The sequence below is a fragment of the Olea europaea genome, unplaced genomic scaffold, assembly GCF_002742605.1.
Source record: "Olea europaea var. sylvestris unplaced genomic scaffold, O_europaea_v1 scaffold2010, whole genome shotgun sequence".
Lineage (NCBI taxonomy): Eukaryota > Viridiplantae > Streptophyta > Magnoliopsida > Lamiales > Oleaceae > Olea > Olea europaea.
Genome location: NW_019237985.1, coordinates 83310 through 109738, shown reverse-complemented (window position 1 = coordinate 109738; position 26429 = coordinate 83310). Strand labels below are relative to the sequence as shown.

At 35.9% G+C, this 26429-nt stretch overlaps 1 protein-coding gene across 3 annotated transcripts; it reads left to right on the top strand.

Moving 5' to 3' along the window:
- Positions 1-1024: 1024 nt before the first annotated feature.
- On the top strand, positions 1025-8497 carry LOC111379604. Of its 3 annotated transcripts, none has more exons than XM_023003013.1 (14): positions 1025-1742; positions 2060-2146; positions 2446-2555; positions 2803-2853; positions 3148-3319; positions 4391-4501; positions 4619-4822; positions 5202-5687; positions 5837-6046; positions 6468-6656; positions 6936-7099; positions 7207-7359; positions 7441-7519; positions 7841-8497. In XM_023003013.1, the coding sequence occupies exons 1-14, from the start codon at positions 1296-1298 to the stop codon at positions 8288-8290; spliced, it is 2913 nt and encodes a 970-aa protein (XP_022858781.1). In that variant the 5' UTR covers positions 1025-1295; the 3' UTR covers positions 8291-8497. The 3 variants fall into 3 exon arrangements, with proteins under 3 accessions (XP_022858781.1, XP_022858780.1, XP_022858782.1); XM_023003012.1 differs by having other exon boundaries at positions 4184-4501; XM_023003014.1 differs by lacking the exons at positions 1025-1742; positions 2060-2146 and adding an exon at positions 2226-2297 and having other exon boundaries at positions 4184-4501.
- Positions 8498-26429: the final 17932 nt, after the last annotated feature.

Sequence of the window (26429 nt, the reverse complement as noted above, 5' to 3'; positions counted from 1 at the left end):
TTGATTACACCAAACACAAACTATTACTAAATTGTTATTATTTACATATTTTGTGAAATCCGATAATCTTTCTCCTAAAACGTTACTAATAAAGTTAATTGAAATAGGCTAACAATAATTTCGGTGTATTGTATATTTGATATATACATTTATTATATGTCACGCATTGAAATGTCATTGTCAAATTGATTTTAACTGAAGTAGAATTTGAATGCGACTCGAGGTGATGGACTCAACTATAAAATAAAATAAAATAAAATCTAAAAGTGAGAGTAAATATATTTGTTTGTCTTTAAGAAAAGGGTAAATATTTTTATGATGTTTTGCATGGTAAAAAAAAAAATAATAATAATAATAAATAATGAAGAAGAAGAAATGATTAATCAGAAGGTCACTAAAGGTAATTGAACTTCTAATCCCCTTTACGGACAAATCTCTTTATATTCACACCACAATTTTTATTTTTTGCACCACGTTTTAATTATACTTATCGTTCTCAATTTTTACTCTTTATAATATTTATGTCTCAAATGATTTTTCATGGCATTCTTATTTTCAAATATTCAATTAATTAACACATTTTGTATTTGATAAAATTTATGGCCAAAAACTTCGTTAAAATAGCGTATAATAACTTATATTTCCATCATTTTTTAAAAAAAATTAATAAATAAAAAGTACAAAAAAAAATATTTTTCCCCTCATTTCAAAGCATAGAAACAAACAAAATATTTTAACATGAATCATCATAAATAACGAGATATATTAATTAATGAAAAGTTGAAGATAAGAATTCGATGAAAAAATTAAAAAAATAATTATTATAACAGAGCTTAGCTTCAATGAAAATGTGATAATGTGATGGAATTAAAAAAAATAAAATCACAGTTGCAATATAATTACCATTCAATAAAGCAGTAATCTCTCTCTCTCTCACACACATCCTGTACATACATTTATACGTATATATCGTTGACAATGTGACGACCATTGCCCCCACATCAAGAAAATAGCCGCATGGCCTCTGAATTCATTTTTTTCATCTCTCTACAGCTGTTTCTCTTCCTTTCTCTCTCCGTCCCTTTCTCTTTTTTTACTCACAAGCATCTTACTGAATTCTTTAATACCAAAATGGCAAAATCAGTACGAAAAAATCGAAACACCCTCTGGTAAAATACTTCCAGCATCACACTACACTTTTCATGAGCAAAAAAATCTTTCTTTCTTCTACATTTTGATACAGTAATGTAATGTACAAGTAGATTAGAATATACTGTTTCTTGAGGAGAGTGTAAATGGGTTCACTTGATGGTACGACGCCATTGAAGAGAGATCACCGTACGGTGCTTTTTCAATCAATGAGGAATTCCAATGTTGGTGGATTATTGGGTTTTTGGCCAAGGCTCAGATCAAGATTTGCAAGGCTGGTGTTTTTGCAGAGGATTAACTATTTACGATGCATTTGCATAGTGTCTATCGTGTTCTTCTTTATTTTCCTCTTCCAGATGTTTTTATTGCCTGGTTCGGTAAGAGAAGGAGATAAGTTGAAGAATTACAATTTCATTAGGGAGAATCTTGGAGGCCTTTCTGAAGAATTTGCATTCTTGAAAGAGCTGGATTTTGGTGATGATATAAAGTTTGACAATTCAAAAATCTTGGCCAAGTTTCAAAAAGACGACATTGTGACTATTGGTTCAAGAAATGTAGTGAGATTTGGATACAGAAATCCCAAGCTTGCTCTGGTAGATACCGAGTTCTTTTTTCTTGGAATATTTATGTAATTAGATTGAAGTAGCAGCATTTTCAGAATTGGGTGCTAGGATTAATATACAATTCTAATGATTTTGAGGGGTTCAATGTTTTTCTTTTTTTTGGAATATTTATCTTAGTAGAATGCAGGAGCTGCATTTTCAAAATTGGATGTTAGGATTGATACTCAATCGTGTTATTTTGCGGGTTCAGTGGTTTTATTTTTCTTGGAATATTTATGTAAGTAGATTGTAGGAGCAGCATTTTCCAAATTGGGAGTTGGGATTTTCACTTTGATTTGTGCTTGTAGGTTTTTGCGGATCTGTCGGTTGATCCTTATCAGATACTGATGGTTACTGTTGCAAGTTCATTGCGGGCCATTGGATATGAAATTGAGGTAATTTTCTTGACTATTCAATTTCACTACGCATTATTTTATCTATTATTGGCATGATGAACATAAATATTCTGTTTGTATATTGGGGAAATTTGTTGAGGTGATTGTCTTTTTTAAATTCGACAAGACATCAAGGTTATTGGTACTCGAGGTAGAATTTTATGCTTGTAATAGGCATTCAAAGTATGTGAGAATAAAGATATTGTTCAGCTTCGTATTCTTGCTGTTATGCATTCTTCTTTAGCATTACTTCTCATGCATATTTGGTCCTAGGTTTACTAATCTTTTGATATTTGCAGGTATTCTCACTGGAAGATGGTCCTGTTCATGGTGTTTGGAGAGAGAGAGGATTTCCTCTTAACATCATGGCAACTGAAGGGAACATGAAGCTCAGTGTAGATTGGTTAAAGTATGGACATCATCCCTAATATATCATATGTGATGAAATTCATAGTTGAGAACGGAGAGTTTTTATTGTATATAACCTGTTTTACTCTGTACTAGATATGATTCTTTTCTCCAGTGACTTTTTAAATGCTTGAAAATTAGATGGGTAAGAATGGTTTGTTTCTGTAGAACAATAAATTGAGACTTTGCAAAAAGAAAAGTAAAAATGACTTGAATTTTTTTTAAATTTTTGTGTTTGGTCCTTGCAGCTACCAGGGCATACTTGTGAATTCTGTTCGGGCTGCTAGTTTCGTATCTTGGTAAGAATCATCCTTTTGTTCTATAATTCAACAAATAACAGAAAGTAATCACCCAAAATTTGTTTCCTCTATCAAAGGGCAATTTGGGTGCTATCCAAATGTTATGTCACACAATCTGTTGACCCATTAAACCCTACAAGGATTCACGTAATAACGCAGTCAGATTTTTCCTATCACTGGTTTTTTGTTAGGTTCTATAGAGACTGTTTCTTTTTTCTTTCTTCTTTTCTGTCCACGACAGTTTTTTACCATTGGCTGCCTTTCTAATAAAATGAAAGGTTTTATGTCTTACAGTCTTATGCAGGAACCATTCAAAAATATACCTCTCATTTGGACCATTCTTGAACAAACCCTTGCTGCTAGATTGAGACAACATAATTCAAGTGGAAAAATAGAGCTTGTTGATAATTGGAGAAAAGTATTCAGCCGCGCCACTGTTGTTGTCTTCCCAAACATTTTTATGCTGGTAAGTTAGTAGACAAATTTAGTCTCCCAATTTATGCCCCCTCTCCCAATTTATGCATGCATGCATAAATTTTTGTTTTCGAATGCTCACACATGTTCCCTGTTTAGTGGGTTTAGCGTGGTAGTAAGTATTTTGCAGCTGTCTGCGATAGGCATCAGATCTTGTAGTGAGGTAATAGTGTAGTAATTCTTCATCATCCTTCCTTGTAAGGATTGAAAGTAGTAGAATAGTAGTACTATTTGCTGTTTGGAGAGTTACTATTGTCTTTAGTACACAACAATAAGTTCTTTAGCAGTTTCACTTTTCTTCAAATACAAAGAAAGCTCGTTGTAGGTTGATTTTGGTTGGACGATGCATGCTCATTCCATTTTAGTTATGTTTGTGTCTCTAGTTCATTTACAGGGTGTGCCAATTTGTCTTTAGGTTGTTGGTTTGCAATTTCATCTAATTGGGAGTATGCATTTTATTTTATACTCATCAAACAAGAACTGAAGCAGAAAAAAATGGAGAAAATATCGAAGTCTACCACTGTCCCCCTCACTAATATAACACATCCATGTTTGATCAAAGGCTTGCTCGTGCCCAATCTTTTGTGTTGGTGGCTGCAAGAACTGAGACTAGAACCATAGGGCAGTCTTGTTTTATGTTGAACCACCTCATCTAAAACTTCAAGCTATTCGAGACGTCACAGTTTTGTTCATTAAATAGTCTTCAACAGAGTATTTCCCACCCATTCATGTTTCTGATTCAATTAAAGTCAGAAAATATCCTTGGAATATTTACTAAAATCAGATAGTTAAATGTCATTGACTACTTAATAGAGTTATCCTGAAAGACGGCGCCCTGTGTTTTTACATCTTTTAGATGACTTATTCAGCATGTGATAGTGGAAACTACTTCGTCATTCCGGGTTCCCCTGCAGAAGTTTGGGAAGCTGATAGTTTTATGGCTTTACACAACGATAATCCACGTCTAATGACAGAGTACAGTCTTGATGATCTTGTTGTTGCTGTTGTGAGTAGTCAGCTTTTGTATAAAGGTCTTTGGCTGGAGCACGCCCTTGTTTTACAGGCTTTGTATCCAGTTTTTGTGGACTTTTCAAGTGGTGCCAATATGAATTCCGGTCTAAAAATCATCGTGTTAGTTGGGGACACAACTAGTAACTACACCCGGGTTGTGGAGGTACAGCCTGCATTTTGACTTCCTATATTTTCAATTGTATGTCATAAAATGCTATAAAGTGCATTTGTTTATTATGCTTTATTCCTTACTTTCTTATGTATGGAACATTTTTCGCAGACTATTGCACTAAACTTGAGATACCCATATGGAACGGTGAAGCGTGTTGCTGTTGATGACAACACAGAAAATGTACTGAATACTGTTGATCTTGTGATTTATGGATCCTTCCTCGAAGAGCAATTTTTTCCAGACATTTTGCTAAAAGCCATGTGCTTTGGGAAAACTATAGTGGCCCCAGATCTTTCAATGATCAGGAAATATGTAGGTACCTCTACTATATATTTTCTAAAACATGCTTGTAACTATTGACATGCTAAACAGCATTGGTGATGTAATCAAGCTGTTCACGAATAGCTTTAGGTGTAGCTCGTGTTAGCTCAAACTTTGCCTGAATGTGTTACTTTTTTATTACTTTTATGTAAACGAAGTCATTTTTAAAGAACTCTTACCTTTCTGCCAAATAACTAATTTTCTTATTTTCAACATTAACCAATAAAAAAAATCGAGGCATGCATGATTTTCTTGCCCTCCTTTGCTTAGCCCTATCACTGTTTGACATCACAAATGCGTGAATTTTCTTGTATACTACATTTCTTGGCTTTCAAAATTACCTACTAATTGGATTGGCAACAATTTATAGGTTGATGACCGGGTAAATGGTTATCTTTTTCCGAAGGAGAATGTTAATGCCCTGACAAAGATCATGTTTCAAATTATTTCAAATAGAAAGCTGTCTCCTCTAGCTGTCACTGCGACGACAATTGGAAAACATACAGCTAAGAACCTAATGGTCTCGGAGAGTGTAGAAGGGTATGCTTCTCTATTGGAAAACATTCTTGCTTTCCCATCTGAAGTTGCTACTTCTAGGGATGCCGCAGAGATTCCTACAAACTTGAAAGTAGAATGGCAGTGGCATCTTTTCGACGCAATTGCGAATAGATATTCTCAGAATACAACATTGAAGAACGATAAATATTTGGACAAAATTGAAAAGGAATTAAACCATGCCTATAAGGAGAGCAAAATGGCTCCAACTGCGACAAATGATACTCTTTTGTATAGCATATGGGAGGACCAAAAGTATATTGATATGGCTAACATGTGGAAAAGAAGGGAAGAAGAAGAGGCAAGTGTTGTTGGTTTTTGTTTCTTTTTTCCTTAAAAATTAACTGCTAGAATATAGACAAATAACCTCGTGGGAATTTCTTCTTCTTCTTCTTCCTCCTCCTTTTTTTTCTTTTGTTTGTTTTTTGTTTTTTTGGTACTTTAATGCAGTTAAAGGATAGAACTGATCAGCCTCGGGGAATCTGGGATGATGTATATCGAAAGGCCAGGAGGATTGATTGGACTAAGAATGAATTGCACGAAAGAGATGAAGGAGAGCTTGAGAGGACAGGTCAACCATTATGCATCTATGAACCTTATTTTGGAGAAGGAACCTGGCCCTTTTTGCATCAAAGTTCACTATATCGTGGACTTGGACTTGTGGGTGTTCTATTCATTATCAGAATTCTTATATTTTCTGCAAAGTCGTCGTTTTATTGGCTTATTCTCTGCTTATATGATGAACTGCTCTGATTTTCGATTGCATTCAATGACTTTTTTGGCTGTGATATAGTATTTATCTTGTTTTATAACACTTGTAAAACTGTGTAATTTTTTCTAGTCATGTGAGGCACACTCGTTTCCTGCAGTTCTTGTAGCATACAATCTCCCTCTGTGTGTGCGTGTGTCTTGTAAACTTGTGCCATCAATTTGTGGAGTTTGTCTAGTAGCGACCTTCCAATCTAGTTCTAGTGTTCATAGAACACAAGAAGGAAAGATTTTGCTTGGTATCTTAGAGTTGATAGATCATAGAGATACTCTTCTTGAATCTGACATGGTAATATTGAATGGGTGATTGTAGTCCACAAAAGGTCGGAGACCTGGAGCTGATGATATTGATGCACCTTCTCGTCTTCCAGTATTGAATAACCCATACTATCGACACGTCTTGGGAGAGCATGGAGCTTTTTTCGCAATTGCTAACCGGATTGACCGCATACACAAAAATGCATGGATAGGATTCCAGAGTTGGAGAGTCACAGCAAGGAAGGTACAGAATTCTTGGTTGTACTATAAATCATGCAGTGGTTAATTTAGGTATCCCTGGAACCTATTTACAGTATCATAAGGCCTTCCCTATTTTTGTTAGGAACTATATCACTGACAGTCATATAATTGTCAATAAATTTGGAGTCGGCTAAATTAATCTTTTTTCGGCTCAATGCTAGATGTTATTCAAAGAAATTGCATTGTTGGTATTTTTGAAAGTGCAAGTACGTTCACATTCAGTTGGAAATGATGTTCATTTCTAACATGGGGCGTTTAACAGAAATCTTTGTCTAAGACTGCCGAAAGATCGATATTGGACGCCATTGAAGCTCGCAGGTACGGTGATAGTCTCTACTTCTGGGCCCGTTTGGACAAGGACCCAAGAATTACGATGGAACACGATTTCTGGTCATTCTGTGATGCTATAAATGCCGGGAATTGCCGGTAGGAGTTACGTCGATTTATTCTTCCTATCCTGTGATCACTTATTGATTCTAAAGTTTTCCATCGGTGAATGTCAGACCTGATTTATTTTATTTGATTGGTTTAAGGTTTGCATTCTCTGAGGCTCTCAAGAAGATGTATGGCATAAAGCACGACTTGAGTTCTCTTCCACCAATGCCTACGGATGAAGACACTTGGTCCGTCATGAATTGCTGGGTTTTGCCGACTCGGTCCTTTTTAGAATATGTTATGTTTTCAAGGTTCGAACTTCTTTTACATCCTATGTAATCCCTGATATTACTTTTTGGCCCCTTAAAAAGAAACCAACTGTTCATTTACAGAATGTTTGTGGATGCACTTGATTCTCAATTCTACGAAGAACATCACAGAAGTGGGCGTTGTTACCTAAGTCTATCCAAGGTAACTTGCATTTCTCTGTGAATTTTTTGTATGAAAAAATCCCAAACTTCCCGTTTAGCACTATGTTTTTGTTTTTGAACCTACATTATTGTGTGACCAGAAATACAGAAACTACTGTCAAAAAGAATGTTGGTGAGACCTTCCTTTATACGCTTTCAAACTGTAGTAGACACTACATGACAGCAAACAAGATTTTAACTTATTTTTCATCCTCAATCCTTAGTATTATCCAGTTTCACTCTGCAGACTATGCGCTTCGTTTTTAGTGTTGTTTGGTTGTTGCAAATTTGTGTATTTTGTTCTTTATGACATAATTGGCAGGACAAGCATTGCTACTCTCGGGTGCTCGAGTTACTAGTAAACGTTTGGGCGTACCATAGTGCAAGAAGAATGGTGTATGTGGACCCGGAGACGGGTTTTATGCAAGAGCAGCACAAGTTCAAAAGCAGGAGAGGTCAAATGTGGGTGAAATGGTTCCAATTTAGCACCCTCAAGAGCATGGACGAGGACCTGGCGGAGGAGTTGGATCTTGATCATCCAAAGAGGCGGTGGTTATGGCCGTCAACAGGCGAAGTTTTCTGGCAAGGTATCTACGAGAAAGAGAAGAACCAAAGAATACAAGAAAAAGAAAGAAGGAAGAAACTAAGTAGGGAGAAAATTAAACGGATGAAGAAACGACATCATCAAAAAACAATTGGGAAGTACGTGAAGCCTCCGCCAGATGAGACGGAGTCGAATTCAACGGTCGTTGCAGTCCGGCTTTTGAGGTAGCATTAACTCTTTCGAGTAGATAATATCGACAAATACAGTCTTATATACTGAGTTCCCATTTTTTTGTCTTGAAAATCTTTGCCATTTTTTGATTTTTTACTCGGAAGGGATGTATATGTACGTTCCTTTCCTTGCTATATTGTAAAGGGAATTGTCAGATGACTTTGGATCTAAATGTGAATGAGATGATGTACTGTTTTTTTACAATTCTGCGTTTGCATCATTCTTCCGAAAACTGGGCTGGCCACTTGCATGATGTATTGCTGTGCTTAAAAACCCATAAGTTACTTTTTCAAAAAGTAAATTCTTTAAGCTTAGCCAAACTATGCACATCAAAAGTATTTTTTCTTTCTACTTTCACTCTGAAACTTATAAACCTGATTTTTTTATTATTATTATTATTATTATTTTTAAATGGTCCAATGGTAACAGACATGTAATCGATAATTAGGCCAAATAAAGAACTACATTTTTCTTGGTATATCCAGATATAGCAGCTTGTTTGGGAGCGATTTTTTGCCCCAAAAAATTGATTTTTTGACCGTTATTTCACTATTCCAACCGTTATATTTGATTTTTTCTCTCATAGGTGGACCCCACTGTTCGCGAAATATTTCTTTCGATTTAAATTATCGCAAGTGTACAGGTCGTGACAAGTAATAAAGTGGATTTTAGAAGTCCGAGTATCGTCCCACAGAGAAAAAGTAATTCAATTTTATTTATTTTAGCCTTAATCGAAATTAATTGAATTAAGATGAATTTTAGAATCAAAAACCCTAATTTTGGGAGAAATCCCCAAATTAAAAAACCCTAATTTCAAATCAAACCCTAATTTTGGGAGAAATTCCCAAATTGAAAAACCCTAATTTCAAATCAACTTAACGAATGACTCAATTACGAAATGTTATGAAAATAAATGAAATGTATTGTCAATTTATGAAAATCTATGTAAAACGAATGTACTAGGATCACGAATCCCCAAATAATTACTAATTAAACCCTAATTTCACAATTTTGATAATCCAATGAGAATTTGACAAATCAATGCTCCTAAATCTATTCAATACTCCCTCTCGAGATATATTGAACCTATTCTCATAAATCACCAGCCTATATCTTTATGACGGATGCAATTATATAAGAATGCATGTAATTTTATTTTGTGAGCAATTAAAAATTTACATAGGGCATAGGGGTATATTTCTATCCCCTATTGGACCCTATGATGAATCATATATGTCGAGTTTAATCCAATTTTCTCAAATTCAGAATTAAACTACCAAATTCACACAAATTAAGTGCACATTAATTGTGGAAATAAATAAATCAATATAATTCATTCAAATATCCCATCGAACTATAAATTCAAAATCATGAAATAACAAGTTTAATAATAATTACATGGTTCATCGATCACCTAGTTGCAGAAATCTAGCCTATCATGATAAAAATAACGAAATCTAACAAGTTTTGAATAAAATACATCACCGGGTTATCAAAACTTGAAGAAAACTTGTAAATCTTCGCATCAATCCTTGTTCTTGCCTTCAAATCCTCTCCAAGATGAATGTTTTTGCCTCCCAATTCGTTCCTCCGGCTTCTGGATGTTTATTTGCTATTTAAACCCGTCGAAATTAGGTTACCAAATGAGTTGAAATCATATAAGGAAACTACAAAAATCGGGCACAGGTTATACCTATGCGACCGCATAGGTATATGAAAAATGGCGTTTTTAATCCCTGGAGGGTTACTCGCGACCGCATAGGTTTTCTACTATGCGATCGCATAGTAGAGCGAACTTCTAATTTGAGTCATTTTGATCCTCAAGTTTCATTCCTTCACTCCTTGACCTCCTTTCTTGTTTCTAGTTGCTCCAATGTTCCATTATAACTTCCAATTGGTGCTTAGCTTGATCAATTGCTTGATGTGTTCATCGGTCCAACTTTCAGATAATTGCAATTTGGTCCCTAAATTTTCATTTTGCTCTAATTTAGTCTTTTTTCGGCTCTTTTCTCTTGAATTCCACTATTTCCATAGAATCACCTACATTGCATTAATTCGACAAAATTAAGTAACAATTCAATCCTTTTACTTGTATTTAAGTCATGTTTGTGATGTAAATAAGTGTGCAAAAACACACTTATCAAACCCCTTAAACTTGAACTATTGTTTGTCCTCAAACAAGACAGTGATATAATTCTGAACAAACATGGCTTAACACCTTGCCTTGGCTCAGGATTAGACTAAGTAATTGATTTTATGAAAATTTATCAGTGCAAAATGACATCAACATTTACCTGTTAAGTGCATACTTGACGTATGTGTGTGGATTCATGCTAACATATCAAGTTCATGATGAGTTTGAGTCCCGAACCCAAGCGGTCAAATGTCTCCTTACTCGCTCGAGAGATACACAACCCCCCAAACTTATTCTTTTCACTCAATTATCCCAGGGTTGTGTTTAAAAATTATGAGTTTACCTAACTATAGTTTTCACCCTCTCGTAGTTTGGATTAATTTCACTATCACAAGTTCACATGTCAACAAGTGGAGGCCCTCCTAGTTTTGATTGCTTCAACACTCAAGACTAAACTAGGTTACTTGCCTCGCCTCAAAGGTATAGTTTTTTCCACCAATTGTCCAAGGGCTTTTCTTCTTGTTATTGTCTCTTTTTGTTTTTCTCACTTTTTTTTTTGATCATCGGATCATTTGCTTTCTATATAATCCATGTAATGAGCTTTAGGCCGGTGACTCCCAAACCAGTTGGTTTTAGGGCACCAGGTTTTAAACCCTTGCAGGCTTATTCACCCGAGTTATAAAGGCTCGATCAGATGACTTTTTATTAACCTCTTTATCCCTTGCTTTCTATATGACCCATGTATCGAGCTTTGGGCCGGTGACTCCCAGATCAGTTGACCTTAGGGCACCAGATTTTGAAATATCCTTACAGGCTTACTTGCTCGAGTCATAAAGGCTAGAAAAGAAGTGTCTTATTCTAGCAAATTAAGATTATGCCCTTATTTTTCTAGACATCTGGTATCCAAAACTAACCCTCAATTTAAGCTTTTCATCTACTCTTTATCCCACTGGTCTAGGCAATCCACACAATAATTCATGTACGGAGCCTCACTCATCTCAATGTTCTCCTATAATAGCTCAACTATCACCAAACTGTCTTAAGGTAGTTTACGGGTTAATTCAATAGAGGGTTATAATTATTTTTCTACTTTATGCTCAAAACCCCAATCACTTACCTAACATGTAAAGCATGAATGGCGTACATAAAGAATGTCAAGTATTACATCAACAAGTATTAGTTGGCCTAATTAACACCAACTCCACAGTTTTGAAATATACCAATCCAATAGTAACATCATAGCCGGCAAGGCGTTTAAGCTCACACAAGCATACATAAATATAATCAATATTCACTCACAAGCATGCATCATGCACAATTAGTCAAATTAAATCTGGACTGTGGAAATGCAATTAATTACATGCCGAATGTCTTTTTCAAATTATGCCACCATTCCCCAAACTTATACAAGACATTGTCCTCAATGCGAAAATTAAGTTTAGATGGCAGAATTTAAAGAAAATGAGTACAAATGAGGCAAACGATACTCCCCTGATCAATACGGGGCTGCGATGGGAAGCTAGATAATGCAGTATCATCAGCTGGAGGTGGAGGTAGGCGCGCCAAGATCTCTCTCATCAGTGCTGACTGCTGTGTCATTTCATCATGGATTCCCTCAACACGTGTCTCCAAACGGCCCAAACGCTCCCAAGTTTCATTTACCCTCATCTGGATGCCATCCACCCTGCCCACATACACACTGAGTCGACCGTTCATAGTGTCCATCTCCCTCCTAGCTGCCTGGGCATCCTAGCGAACAGCACGTGACATATCAGTGGAAATGTGGATGTCACGGTGGGCTGTATGCATCTCAGTCGTCAAAATCCCCATAGCTTGCTGGAGACTCTATACGTCTCGACTAGTCCCCGTGGTGGTGGTGAAAATCTGGCGCCACAGCTGTGCATTTAACTCAACCTGTGGTGGTGGAGCTTGAGGCATCTCTTGCTCTGCGTGCTCGTGACCTTGCTCTTCCTGCTGTCTGCGCCTTTCAATTTCTTGCTTTTCCCAGTGCTTTATCCTAGCTCTGTCTTAAGCCTCCAAGGTACTGCGCTTTATGATGGGGCTGGGTTTGGCAGCCACTTCCCCGGATACAATGTTTATACCAGCAGCTATGCATATTCCGGAGATGAGGCTTGGAAAGATCATTGAGCTGTGCCTGTCTCCCAAGGTACCCACATGATGGATCTGATTATAGCAAAGAGTGGCAAGATCAACCTTATTACCTCGTACCAAGTAATAAAGGAATCCAGCTGTGGGATCTGTGAATGTGGTCCTGTGAGAGGTCGGCTCAATGTTGTGGCACATAAACAGCCACAGGATGGCTATAGATGGTGTCAGCTCAATATGGTGCCACTCAGTGGTGGGGAGTGGCCATGCATTTTGTCGCCCCAATAAGATCTCCGCCACTTCATGCCAATTGAAGTCACCTGGTATAGGGGTTATGTTTTCCCACGTGAGTTGGTAGTAGTCTTGAATAACCTCGGGTGAGAATGTGATCCATTTTCCCCTGACCCAAGTCTGATGCAGGTGGTCGGACCCTGGTGTGTCAATTTCTGTATTGAAGTTTGCGTAAAATTCCCCTACCAACAACTCATAAATCCAATGTGGTTGCTCCACTACTTTACCCCATCCACAGTTATGCACCAAAGTGGTCAGCTCGAAATCAGGAAAGTCTTCCAATTTAACAGCCCGCTCTGGTGTCACTGTCCATCGACTCACTATGTTTTCATATCGGGCTGCTGCCTCGGAAGTCAAGAATCTTTGTATCCCTCCTTCAAGCACTCAAGTGCGTGCTGTACCAGATGATGAGCTAACCTTCTCTTTTCCTTTTGAAGTTCGTTTTGGTGGCATCCTGCAAAGTGGGAAAATAGCTAACATTAAACGTCTTGTTGTACAGCGAGAAATCGCATGAAATGAAAAGCACGTAATTCACAAATCCCCCAAACTTGTTTCAATATGCATGTATACTACCACGGTGTGTAATGAACAATGTATGATGATTAGAGTAGTATAAATGTATAGTCCATATGAAAATATAAGAAAATTTGGGTGAATATGCTCATAGTGAAAGGGTTGGAGTCATGATTGAGTGTACACCTTCGGCCCCGGGCACCATCGAGAATTATCAAAATTGTCCCGGGCAACCTCCTGGCATATGAAAGTATGCAATGAGGTCTAGCACATACCCAAATTTCTGCTCAATCAGAGTTCGTTTGGTGCGTCAAATGGTAATGTAAAATAAGGGACGAAGGGTGCTGTGGGCATGCAATGACTTAGCTATTTTATGTGCATGTGTGTTGATGTTGTCTAAGTCACATTGGTTGGTAATACATCACAACGAGTTATTCCATTTCTCTAATAGTCATATGCCATGCTAGATGTTCATAATTGTATTAAATTACCAAAATGGGCATTGTATCGAACATGTTGTAGGCATTATGAAACCTTCATATACTAGCCAAAAATTACTATGTCACATGGTTCCCCATTCAAAAATCAATCACCAATCTCATATACATTCATCAATCAAATAAATTTAATGCAACATGTACCAAAATGCCCACAAATTATCAATGTGGCAATGTATCAAACACCTAGCATGCATTCTTTAGAAATCCATATAAAACCCAATAACTCAAAATTCGAATTACCCCATAACACAATTGAATTGCAAATAGTACACTCCATCCACCATCTACACCCCAATCACCCCAAAATCCAGAAAATCAATTCGAAAATGACTTAAAAAAAATGAGGCACAATGAAGGAGATAGTCAAAAGTCATACTTTCAAGACGATGTGCAACTCCAACCTCGAGATTCTTGTGTAGTGTAGGTGAGTGAAATGCAATCAAGTGTAGAAATCGGATCTAAGATGAATTTGGGCGAGAGAGGATTTGGGATGAATGATTTGGAAATAAAAAAAAATGATCAACCCACGCCTTTTTTGTTCTATGCAGCCGCATAGTTAAAAGCTATGCGGTCGCATATGTATAATTTTTTATTTTTTTTAGGTTCGGTTCGCATAGACACCCCTTTTTTTTTTAAAGAAATAAAATAAAATAAAACAAAGCCTCTTTCCCCAAAAAATTCGATTCTTGTCCAAATTTTTTTTTAAAATAAAGGACCCGGCTCTCAACGCCCCTAATTTTTTCGAAGACATACTTTTAAAACATTGATATGTGAAATTTTTTTGCCTCGAAATGCGTGAATTCCACACTTAACTACCCAAACAACTCAAATCAACCCGAACTTGTGTGTGATACTTAAGGACTCGTGTGAACAGTGCTTGGACTCTTTTAACATGCCTAAATGATCGATGACCACATAACAGAATACTAAATGAATTTGAAAATAAACTTCCTAATCTAATGTAAAGAACATAATAAAGTAAATAAACAGATAAAAAGGATACAATGGGTTGCCTCCCACCTAGCGCTAAGTTATAGTCGATAGCTCGACTTTTCTGCGGCTGCTTCATTCTAGCGTTTCGAGTTGAACGGTTGACTTTTGGTTAGAGAAGTCACCGCCCCAGTAGTGTTTCAACCTTTGCCCATTAACAGTGAAGGTACCCTTATTCTCATTGTTCACTTGTATAGCCCCATATGGTAGAACTTTTGTAACTGTGTAGGGACCCGACCACCGCGATCGTAGTTTTCCTGGGAATAGCTTGAGTCTCGAGTTATACAGTAGTACTTGCTGCCCCACTTCGAATACTCGCCTCTGAATGTGCATATCATGCCACTTCTTGGTTCGCTCCTTGTAAAGTTTTGCATTTTCATAAGCTCCATTATAAATTCATCCAACTCATTCAGTTGCAGTAGACGCTTTTCTCCGACGGCATTCAAGTCCATATTTAACTGTTTCATAGCCCAATATGCCCGGTGCTCCATTTCTAATGGCAGATGACATGCTTTCCCAAAGACTAGGCGGTATGGAGACATGCCGATCGGGGTCTTGAATGCTGTTCTGTAAGCCCATAATGCATCGTCCAACTTTTTAGACCAATCCTTTCTAGATGAATTCACAGTGACTTCTAGTATTCTCTTCAGCTGCCGATTAGATACCTCAACTTGCCCGCTAGTTTGTGGATGATATGGAGTAGCAACGCGGTGTTTAACGCCATATTTATTCAGCAGCTACTCAAACTGGCGATTACAGAAATGCTTGCCCCCATCGCTGATTATGGCCCACGGTGTACCATATCGGGTGAAAATGTATTTCTTCAAGAAGCCAATTACTGTCTTTGAGTCATTTGCTGGCAATGCAATTGCTTCCACCTATTTTGAGACGTAATCCACTGCTACCAAGATATACTGGTTTGAGAACGAAGGGGGGAAAGGTACCATGAAGTCAATTCCCCAAACATCAAATATCTCCACTTCCAAAATATTGTTCAGTGGCATTTCATTTCTCCTCGAGATATTCCTAGTGCGTTGACATCTGTCACATCTCTTAACAAACTCAAATGTGTCTCTAAATAGTGTAGGCCAGTAGAAACTTGTTTGTTGAATCTTTGCAGCTGTTTTTGAAGCTCCAAAGTGTCTTGCATATGCGGATGAGTGACAGTGCTCGAGAATCTCATGTACTTCTTCTTCAGGTACGCACCTCCTCACTATCTGATCAGCTCCTCGTCTATAGAGAATTAGATCCTCCCAGAAATAGTATTTTAACTCGGCGAAGAATTTTTTTCTTTGGTGACTGGAGCAGTCAAGCGGTGGAATGGAACTGGCCAAGTAATTGATAATATCTGCGTACCAAGGTGCTTCATCCACTCTCAACATTTGTTCATCCGGGAAGATCTCATTTATATCCACTAAATCTTCCTTCTCCCCAGGTTCTAGTCTGGATAGGTGATCTGCTACTACGTTCTCAGTGCTCTTCTTGTCGCGTATCTCAATGTCAAATTCTTGCAACAACAGCACCCAATGAATTAATCTCGGCTTTGCATCCTTCTTTGTGAGCAGATACTTCAATGCAGCATGATCAGTATAGAAGATGATTTTAGACCCGACGAGGTATGACCTGAATTTGTCAAATGCAAATACCACAGCCAATAGCTCCTTTTCAGTGGTTGCATAGTTTATTTGTGTATCATTTAGAATTCTGCTTGCATAGTAGATCACATGAAAAATCTTGTTCCTCCGCTATCCCAATACTGCCCCTACAACATGATCACTTGCATCACACATCAATTCAAAAGGCAATTCCCAGTCTGGTGCTATAATTACTGGTGCTGTCGTAAGCTTTTCCTTTAAAGTGTTGAAGGCTGTTAGACAATCCTCAGTGAACTCAAAGGTTGCATCTTTCATTAGCAAATTGCACAAAGGTTTAGTGATCTTCGAGAAATATTTTATAAACCTCCGGTAGAACCCAGCGTGCCCCAAAAAATTGCGAACTCCTTTAACTGATGTAGGCGGTGGTAATTTCTCAATCACTTGAATTTTTGCCTTGTCTACCTCAATTCCTTTTGCCGATACCCTATGCCCAAGTACAATGTCTTCCTGCACCATAAAATGGCATTTTTCCCAATTTAAAACCAGGTTAGTCTCCTTGCATCTCTGTAAGACCAAATTCAAATGGTTTAGACATTCATCAAATGAATATCCAAATACTGAGAAGTCGTCCATGAAAACCTCGATAAACCTTTCAATCATATCAGAGAATATTGCCATCATGCACCTCTGAAATGTGGCTGGAACATTGCAAAGATCAAAAAGCATCCTACGATAAGCAAAAGTACCGTAGGGGCAAGTGAAAGTGGTCTTCTCCTGATCCTCTAGTGCGACAGGTATCTGATTATAGCCCGAGTATCCATCAAGAAAGTAGTAGTGTGAATGTCCAGCCAACCTCTCCAACATTTGATCAATGAATGGGAGTGGGAAGTGATCCTTTCGTGTAGTTGCATTGAGTTTGCGATAGTCAATGCAAACTCTCCAACCCGTAACTGTTCTGATGGGAATTAGTTCATTCTTCTCATTTTTCACCACTATGATTCCCCCTTTTTTGGGTACCACTTGAACAGGGCTGATCCATGCACTATCTGAAATTGGGTAGATAATTCCTGCATCCAATAACTTCAGTATCTCTGCCCTGACCACTTCCTTCATGTTTATGTTCAATCTTCTCTGACTTTCTATGCTAGGCTTGCAATTTTCCTCCATTAAAATTTTATGCATACACATGGAAGGACTGATTCCTTTAATGTCAGCTATTGTCCAACCAATCGCCGTCTTGTTCTCTCTAAGTACCCTGAGCAGTTTTTCCTCCTCCATCTCACTGACTGTGTTCGAAATGATTACTGGAAGTGTATCTGATTCTCCTAAATAAGCATATCTGAGATGTGGCGGTAGTTGTTTGAGTTCTAAAACTGGCGGCTGCTGAACTGAAGGTAGTGGCTTTGTGTTTCCCATCCCCAGTTCCTCGAAGTGCCTCTTTCGTGTGTATGGTGGGTTGGTCTCCAAAAATCTTGCACATGTTTCAACTTCAAAAGACTCTGACTGGATTGATTGGGATTTTGCAATACATGCCTCATAGGCATCAGATGGACCGTGTAGTAAAAATGTTTCTTGTACTGCCTTATCAATAATGTCAACTTGATAACAGCTGTCAGATTTTGCTGGTAATTTCATTGCCTTAAATACATTGAATGATATCTGCTCCTCTCCCAATCTTAAAATCAACTGACCTCTTTGAACATCAATTAATGCTCTCCCTGTTGCCAGAAATGGTCTGCCAAGTATCAATGGAACGTCCTTGTCCTCTTCTATGTCCAGGATAAGAAAGTCCGCTGGGAATATGAACTTCTCAACCTTGATAAGCACATCTTCAATTATTCCTCTGGGATGTGTCAGTGACCCGTCAGCCAGCTGAAGTGTCACAGTGGTTGCTTTAGCTTCTCCCAATCCTAGTTTCCTGAAAACAGACAAAGGCATTAAATTAATACTTGCACCGAGGTCACATAATGCTTTATCAAAATATACTTCACCGATTGTGCAAGGAACAGTAAAACTCCCTGGATCTTTTAGTTTTGGTGGAAACTTATTCTGAATTCTGGCACTACATTCCTCAGTAAGCATGATTGTCTCACGATCTTCCAGCTTGCGTTTATTTGATATGATATCCTTCAGAAATGTCGCGTAGCTAGGTATCTAGAATAGTGCATCAGCTAGTGGGATGTTGATATGGAGCTTTTTGAAGATTTCTAGAAATTTTTTGTATTGTTGCTCCACTTTTTGTTTCTTCAAGCGCTGTGGAAAGGGAATCGGAGGTTCGTAGGGGTTGACTGTGACTTTGGCCTTATCTTGTGATTTTTCTGAATTTTCCTTTGAACTTGATTCCTTTACAACAGTTTCTTCTTCAGCGGAAGAAGATGTTTCTCCAATCACCCCCGGTCTCTTGACATGGATTTCAGGTAATTGCACTCCACTTCGAGTTGTAATGGCATTGGCTTGCTCTTTAGGATTGATTTCTATATTACTTGGTAAGTTACCTGGTGTTCTGCCAGTCAATGCGATGGCTAGCTGCCCCATCTGAGTTTCCAAATTTTTGATGGCTGCATTTTGATTTTGAAGTGTAGCTTCGGCCTTCTCCATGAATTTTCCTATCATATCTTCCAATTGAGGCCTCTTCTCCTGTTGTTGAAATTGCCCATGTGGCTTATTCTGATTCTGGTTGCTCCAAGAGAAGTTGAGATGTTTCTTCCAGCTGGGATTGAAAGTCTCGCCATATTGATTATGCTGCTGGCGTTGTCCCCACTGTGCGTAATCTGCTTGCTCAATTCCTTGCATGAGTATAGGACAATCTGATGTTTTGTGCTCGGCTCCACATTCCCCACAATTGCTCTTCTTAGCTTGTGATGCTTGTGATATGCTTTCCACGTTGTGATACAGAGAATCAATTTTTGCAGATATTGCTGAATAAGCGTCCACCTTGTAGACACCTGGAGTTTTCTTTGGAATTGCCCTCTCAGAAGACCACATGGCTGATGTGGTAGCCATTCGCTCAAATAATTCCAATGCCCCGTCAACTGTTCTTGTGGATATTGAGCCATTTGATGCTGAATCTACCATGCTCTTATAGTATGGAAGTAATCCTGTGTAGAAGAATCGAATCTGGATCTTTTTATCGAACCTATGCTGAGGGCATTTCTGAAGCATGTTTTTAAATCTGTTCCAGGTTTCATCAAATGATTCAGTCTCTCCTTGATTAAATACTGATATATCATGTCTCAGCTTTGCTATCTTGGCTGGGGAAAAGAACTTTGTGCAGAACTTGTGTGCCAGCTCATTCCATGTACTGATACTTGCAACCGGGAGTGAATCCAACCATTCAAGTGCTCTGTCTCGTAACATATGTGGAAAAAGCCTCAACCTAATAGCGTCATCCGAAATCCCTTGGTATCTGAAATGTTGACACATACCCAGAAATCGAGATACGTGTGTGTGTGGGTTCTCCTCAGCCTTGCCATAAAATTGGTGTCCATTTTGAAACAGCTGTATCACATTGGTCTTCAACTGAAAATTAGGTTGCCCAAACGGTGGATACACTATGCTGGACTGGCTTTGAATCACTTGAGGAGTCAAGAAATCCCCCAGAATCTCATTCCCTTTGTCCATTACCTCTCTTTCGTTAGCATGAATCATGGGATTGTTTAGTTCGTTGGTCATTTGTATTTGTGCTTCGTAGTGATTTCTTTGTCGTCGGTGAAAGGTGCGCTCAATTTCAGGATCAGCTGGAATCAATTCTCCTCCAGGCAATCGTGACATGCAAATCTGAGAATTAAAACCAGTACGAGTACTGAGATTCAAACAATTTAATTAACTAAAACACAAATATAGGATAATAACCTAAAATGAAAATAAAAATAAAACAAAATTATGCTAGTAAAATAAAAAAAATTGAGTTCAAATTAGTGCCTCAAGAAATAAAATTAAACTAAACTCTTTCTTCGGCAACGACACCAAAAATTTGTTCGTGAAATATTTCTTTCGATTTAAATTATCACAAGTGTACGGGTCGTGACAAGTAATAAAGTGGACTTTAGAAGTCCGAGTATCGTCCCACAGAGAAATAGTAGTTCAATTTTATTTATTTTAGCCTTAACCGAAACTAATTGAATTAAGATGAATTTTAGAATCAAAAGCCCTAATTCTGGGAGAAATCCCCAAATTGAAAAACTCTAATTTCAAATCAACTTAACGAATGACTCAATTACGAAATGTTATGAAAATAAATGAAATGTATTGTCAATTTATGAAAATCTATGTAAAACGAATGCACTAGAATCACGAATCCCCAAATAATTACTAATTAAACCCTAATTTCACAATTTTGATAATCCAATGAGAATTTGACAAATCAATGCTCCTAAATCTATTCAATACTCCCTCTCGAGATATATTGAACCTATTCTCATAAATCACCAGCCTATATCTTTATGACGGATGCAATTATATAAGAATGCATGTAATTTTATTTTGTGAGCAATTAAAAATTTACATAGGGCATAGGGGTATATTTCTATCCCCTATTGGACCCTATGATGAATCATATATGTCGAGTTTAATCCAATTTTCTCAAATTCAGAATTAAACTACCAAATTCACACAAATTAAGTGCACATTAATTGTGGAAATAAATAAATCAATATAATTCATTCAAATATCCCATCGAACTATAAATTCAAAATCATGAAATAACAAGTTTAATAATAATTACATGGTTCATCGATCACCTAGTTGCAGAAATCTAGCCTATCATGATAAAAATAACGAAATCTAACAAGTTTTGAATAAAATACATCACCGGGTTATCAAAACTTGAAGAAAACTTGTAAATCTTCGCATCAATCCTTGTTCTTGCCTTCAAATCCTCTCCAAGATGAATGTTTTTGCCTCCCAATTCGTTCCTCCGGCTTCTGGATGTTTATTTGCTATTTAAACCCGTCGAAATTAGGTTACCAAATGAGTTGAAATCATATAAGGAAACTACAAAAATCGGGCACAGGTTATACCTATGCGACCGCATAGGTATATGAAAAATGGCGTTTTTAATCCCTGGAGGGTTACTCGCGACCGCATAGGTTTTCTACTATGCGATCGCATAGTAGAGCGAACTTCTAATTTGAGTCATTTTGATCTTCAAGTTTCATTCCTTCACTCCTTGACCTCCTCTCTTGTTTCTAGTTGCTCCAATGTTCCATTAGAACTTCCAATTGTTGCTTAGCTTGATCAATTGCTTGATGTGTTCATCGGGTCAACTTTTAGATAACTGCAATTTGGTCCCTAAATTTTCATTTTGCTCCAATTTGGTCTTTTTTCGGCTCTTTTCTCCTGAATTCCACTATTTCCATAGAATCGCCTACATTGCATGAATTCGACAAAATTAAGTAACAATTCAATCCTTTTACTTGTATTTAAGTCATTTTTGTGATGTAAATAATTGTGTAAAAACACACTTATCACCCACTTTTCTCCTAACAGTCAAAAAATCAAATTCTCAAAATCACTCCCAAATAGACTCTAGGTAGGAGCAGGGATTACATTTTTACTATTTATTAGAACCTCTTCCTTTTGACCTATGCTTCTACTTGTTATAGATTTGTTTAGTAGTATTTGTGGCTGCAATTTTTTAGTTATAAAAATCACATGTTGGCATTGTCATTGAGACGATCAATACAACATGGCTGCTATTTGTTTCTAGGATTAGGCCAACAACCAAAGAAAATAGACCAATGCTCCCTTAGTTGACCTGTGAGAGGGGAAGAGTATGACAAATTGACCAAAAATAGTTGGAAACATTGTAATTATTTTCTTCTACAGTAAATTCTAGGGTTATTTGCATAAAACGTTTCTACGTTTAAAATTTATTGTACAAAACATTCCTACATTTTATTTATTATTTTTTTTTTTTCATTTTCATCCATATTTACTCCTTTCATTGTGGAAAATCATCATCTTCATCCAATTTTCTATTGAAATGACTAATATACCTTCATATTTAAATAAAACAAAAGGAAATGAAAAGAAAAATAAAGAATTAATTGCAATTATACTCTCATATTTATTTATTTTTAAAAAAAGTACAAATTAGTTTCAAATAAATTATTAAAAAAAGAAAAGAAAAAAAGAACTCTTTCTTTCCACCACCACCATGACATACAGTAAACAATTAAAGTTGTCTAAAATTAAAACAATTTGTAACAATAATCTTCTAGCATTTCTTCACAAATCCATCTACAACCCCTATTTCTTCCGTTCTTCCTCCCCAACCCATCTCAATCCCAAGGCAGTCTTAACAACTCAGGAAGTTCTCAACTAAGTTGAAATTTTTTTATTTACTATGAGTAGATAATTTAGGATCAACCTTGTAAAATTCTATTTAAAGGTTTTTGGAAATCGGGTTGCGTGCTTATTTTTTTAATTTTCGGGGAAAGTCGTGTGTTCTTGATTTGGATTCTTTGGTTTATGATATCGAACTCAGTGGTGTTGTTGACGGGAGGAGAAAAAAATACTTTTCATGAAAAATATTTTCTTATTTTTGGTCACGTGACCATATTTTTCTTGGAAACAAGTAAAATATTTTTTTAGCTATATTTGATTTTTTATTTTTCAAATAATTTACTCTCTCTTTCTCTCTCATATACTTCCTCTCTCTCCGCCTACCTATAATAAATTATGGACAAGTATAATATTTTTTAAGTAGAAAATTAAATTAATCAAATATATTTAATTGATAATTTCAATGCAAATAATTTCTTGACAATTCAATTACTGAAAATTTATTTATTTTCATGTCAATCTCATGCTTGGAATCAAATACACGTTTAATTCATTTTCTTTTCTTTTTTGGGGGTGGGAAGGAGTGGATAACATTTAGATTTTAGATTTTATGTTTTATTTTAGCTCCCGTTTGAACCACATTAAATTTATAATACATTTTTCGTTATCTTTTTTTTTTTAACATCACATTCTCCAATAAAAATAATATTAAACAAAAACCAACAACTTTTTATTCTTTTTCAATCACATATTCTAAAAAAAAAAAAAAATACTATTAAAAAAATTATAAGCCCGTGTTTGAGGAAATAATGAATTTTTGAATAGTGTATTGATGGGAAAAATAAGGTTAAAAAATAAGAAAAAATTTTGGATTTACGTATAATATTATTTTATTGAAAAAAATGAATGATTAAAATGATATTAAAACACTATTGAAAAATTCATTTTTTTCCAAAGAATGAGATTCAAACAAGGGCTAATATCAAATAATGGGGCCAAGTGGGAGCTTAATTAAAACTTTGTTGTAAATGGAAAGTCCATTAAAGTTTATTGGTGAATGACATTTGTACCCCTGTAGCCCTAGAAATTATTACCATTGTATCTCTGATTTTTACCTATAAATATAGGACTTTGATTTTCAATAATACACACAAAAAGATTTATTGAGTTTTCTCTATTTTCTTTTCCTCTCATTTTATAACATGTTATCAGCACGAAACTCTTAGAGGGTAGTAATTTTTTTTCATAATCATCTATCACGTATATCAAAATTAATTTGATAATACGTGAATTTTACATATACATATGTTGAATCTGCAATACATAATCTCATCTTTCTCGATCATTATGTTTCATTTGTACCTCTCTTTGAATTAATTAATATTTTTTTCCTTTACATCAATCCACGTGCATTTTTATGGAGATATATTTATATTAAATTAATTGATATGCATTAATTCATGTTCCTATACCATCCTTATATTTAGATTAGCCCTTTACGTTCCACACATGCTTATAAATTTTTTTTGGTTTAATTGGTCAATGTTCTTTATAAGCAAGCTTCAATTCCAGATCTCTATTTTGGCTGATTCCATATATATATATAATATACAATTAACAAATAATTGTACCCAACTCATTTTTCTCTCAAATCCATTGGTTTCTACAAATTTCATACCTTAATTGGTTAATACTAATTCAATTCTTTTAATTGCACATAATTAGAATTTCATGCCATAATATGTGAATAGGTTTCTACATGTCACCAATTTTTTTTGTGTTTCACTCGACTCATGTTATTAATTCAAAGTAATATTTTACATGTGTATGTATATTAATTAATGGTGAGTAATTGGATGTATTATCATTTTTTTAATGTTTAGTTATGAAATATTACATTAAATTTATTTTTAATTGTTGTTACTCCTGAAGTAGCACAACATTATAATTAATATTTCAGAAGAATATTAATCATAGATATATTCGTTGTTGCTCTAAAAGTAGCACAACATTATAAGAATATTATTTGCTCCTGAAGAGTATAAATTATAACTCTCAATATTCCAGAAAAATATTGACATATTGTACTTAAAGAAATAATAACAAAATATAATGTGCTCCAGAAGTAGCATATGTTTCGAAATATATATTATTTCAAATTAGTGTTTATCCCTAGAGGAAAACACGTAACTTAAAATCATGTTGATATTGACTATTTGATTAACATGTGATGATTAATTATATTCTTCGAAACTAATTGTATTTTTTATTGTGTAGTTAAACAAATGGCAAACATTACGAAAACTTGAATTTGTTGCACTTGACATATCTGGTAAAAATTATCTGTCATGGATACTGGATGTTGATATCCATCTCGTCTCAAAGGGTCTAGGAGAGATAATAAAAGAAGAAAACAATGAATCTCTGCAGGATCGTGCAAAAGCACTCATTTTCCTCCGTCACCATCTTCACGATGGATTAAAAATTGAATATCTCACTGAGAAAGATCCACAAGTTCTTTGGAAAAAGTTAATTGAAAGATTTGATCATCAGAGGACTATAGTCCTCCCCAAAACCCATTATGAGTTGATGCACCTTTGTTTGCAAGACTTTAAAACGGTTAGTGAGTTCAATTCTGAATTGTTCAGAATATGTTCAAAGTTGACTTTGTGTGGAGAAAAAATCACCGATGAAGATATGGTGGAAAAAAGTTTTTCCACCTTTCATGCCTCGAATGTGCTCCTGCAACAGCAATATCGTGAGCGTGGCTTCAAAAAGTACTCAAAACTTATATCTTGCCTACTAGTTGCTGAACAAAATAATGAATTGTTGATGAAAAATCATGGATTACGTCCAACTGGTTCTGTACCATTGCCTGAAGCAAATGGTACCACATTGTCTGAAGCAAATACAATATCAAGACGCGGACGTGGACGTGGACACGGATTTGGACGTGAACACGGACATGGACATGTACGTGGAATAAATCGTGGAAGAAATAATCAACAAAGTTATCAACAACAAGACAATAAATTCAAAAGGCACAAAGCAAACGAAAGTGGCAAATCTAAAAATGAGCATAAAGAAAGTTGCTTCAGATGTGGAATGAAAGGGCATTGGGCACGTACGTGTCGTACCTCAAAACATTTTATGGATCTCTACCAGAGATCAATCAAGGGAAAAGAAAAATCGGAGACTAATTTTGCTGATTATGATGATCCAATTGATGTGACTCATTTGGATGTCTCCGATTTCTTTACTGATCCAAATGAAAATATTGACCATTTGGTTGGGGTGATGTGATAGAAGATATAGATTAATTTACTAGTATTTATTTCGTTTTCAAAAAACTAGTCTGAAATATGTTTTTACTTTTCTGCACACAAAAAAAACTCTATTATGCACCGTTTATTTCATGATATTAAATAATGTTTACTTCTTTAAATCTAAATTCAAGTTTTTTTTTTAAATTTTGTTTATTTTGTTATATTTATAGATTCATGATGGATGGTCAAAACAGCTATTTAATTGATAGTGCAATTACACATACTATTTTTCAAGACAAAAAATATTTTTTGGACTTAATATTAGCTGAAAATAATGTTAACACGATATCGGGTGCGTCGAATATCGTTGAAGGCTCCAGAAGAGCTTGTATTATTTTACCAAATAATACAAAATTATATATTGACGTTGCACTTTATTCTAACAAATCCAGAAGA

Coding starts and splice junctions, on each gene's coding strand:
- LOC111379604 (XM_023003012.1), top strand. CDS start 1,296: ATGGGTTCACTTGATGGTACGACGCCATTGAAGAGAGATCACCGTACG. Junction 6,657..6,935: donor GGAGAGTCACAGCAAGGAAG/GTACAGAATTCT, acceptor GGCGTTTAACAG/AAATCTTTGTCTAAGACTGC. Junction 7,100..7,206: donor ATAAATGCCGGGAATTGCCG/GTAGGAGTTACG, acceptor GATTGGTTTAAG/GTTTGCATTCTCTGAGGCTC.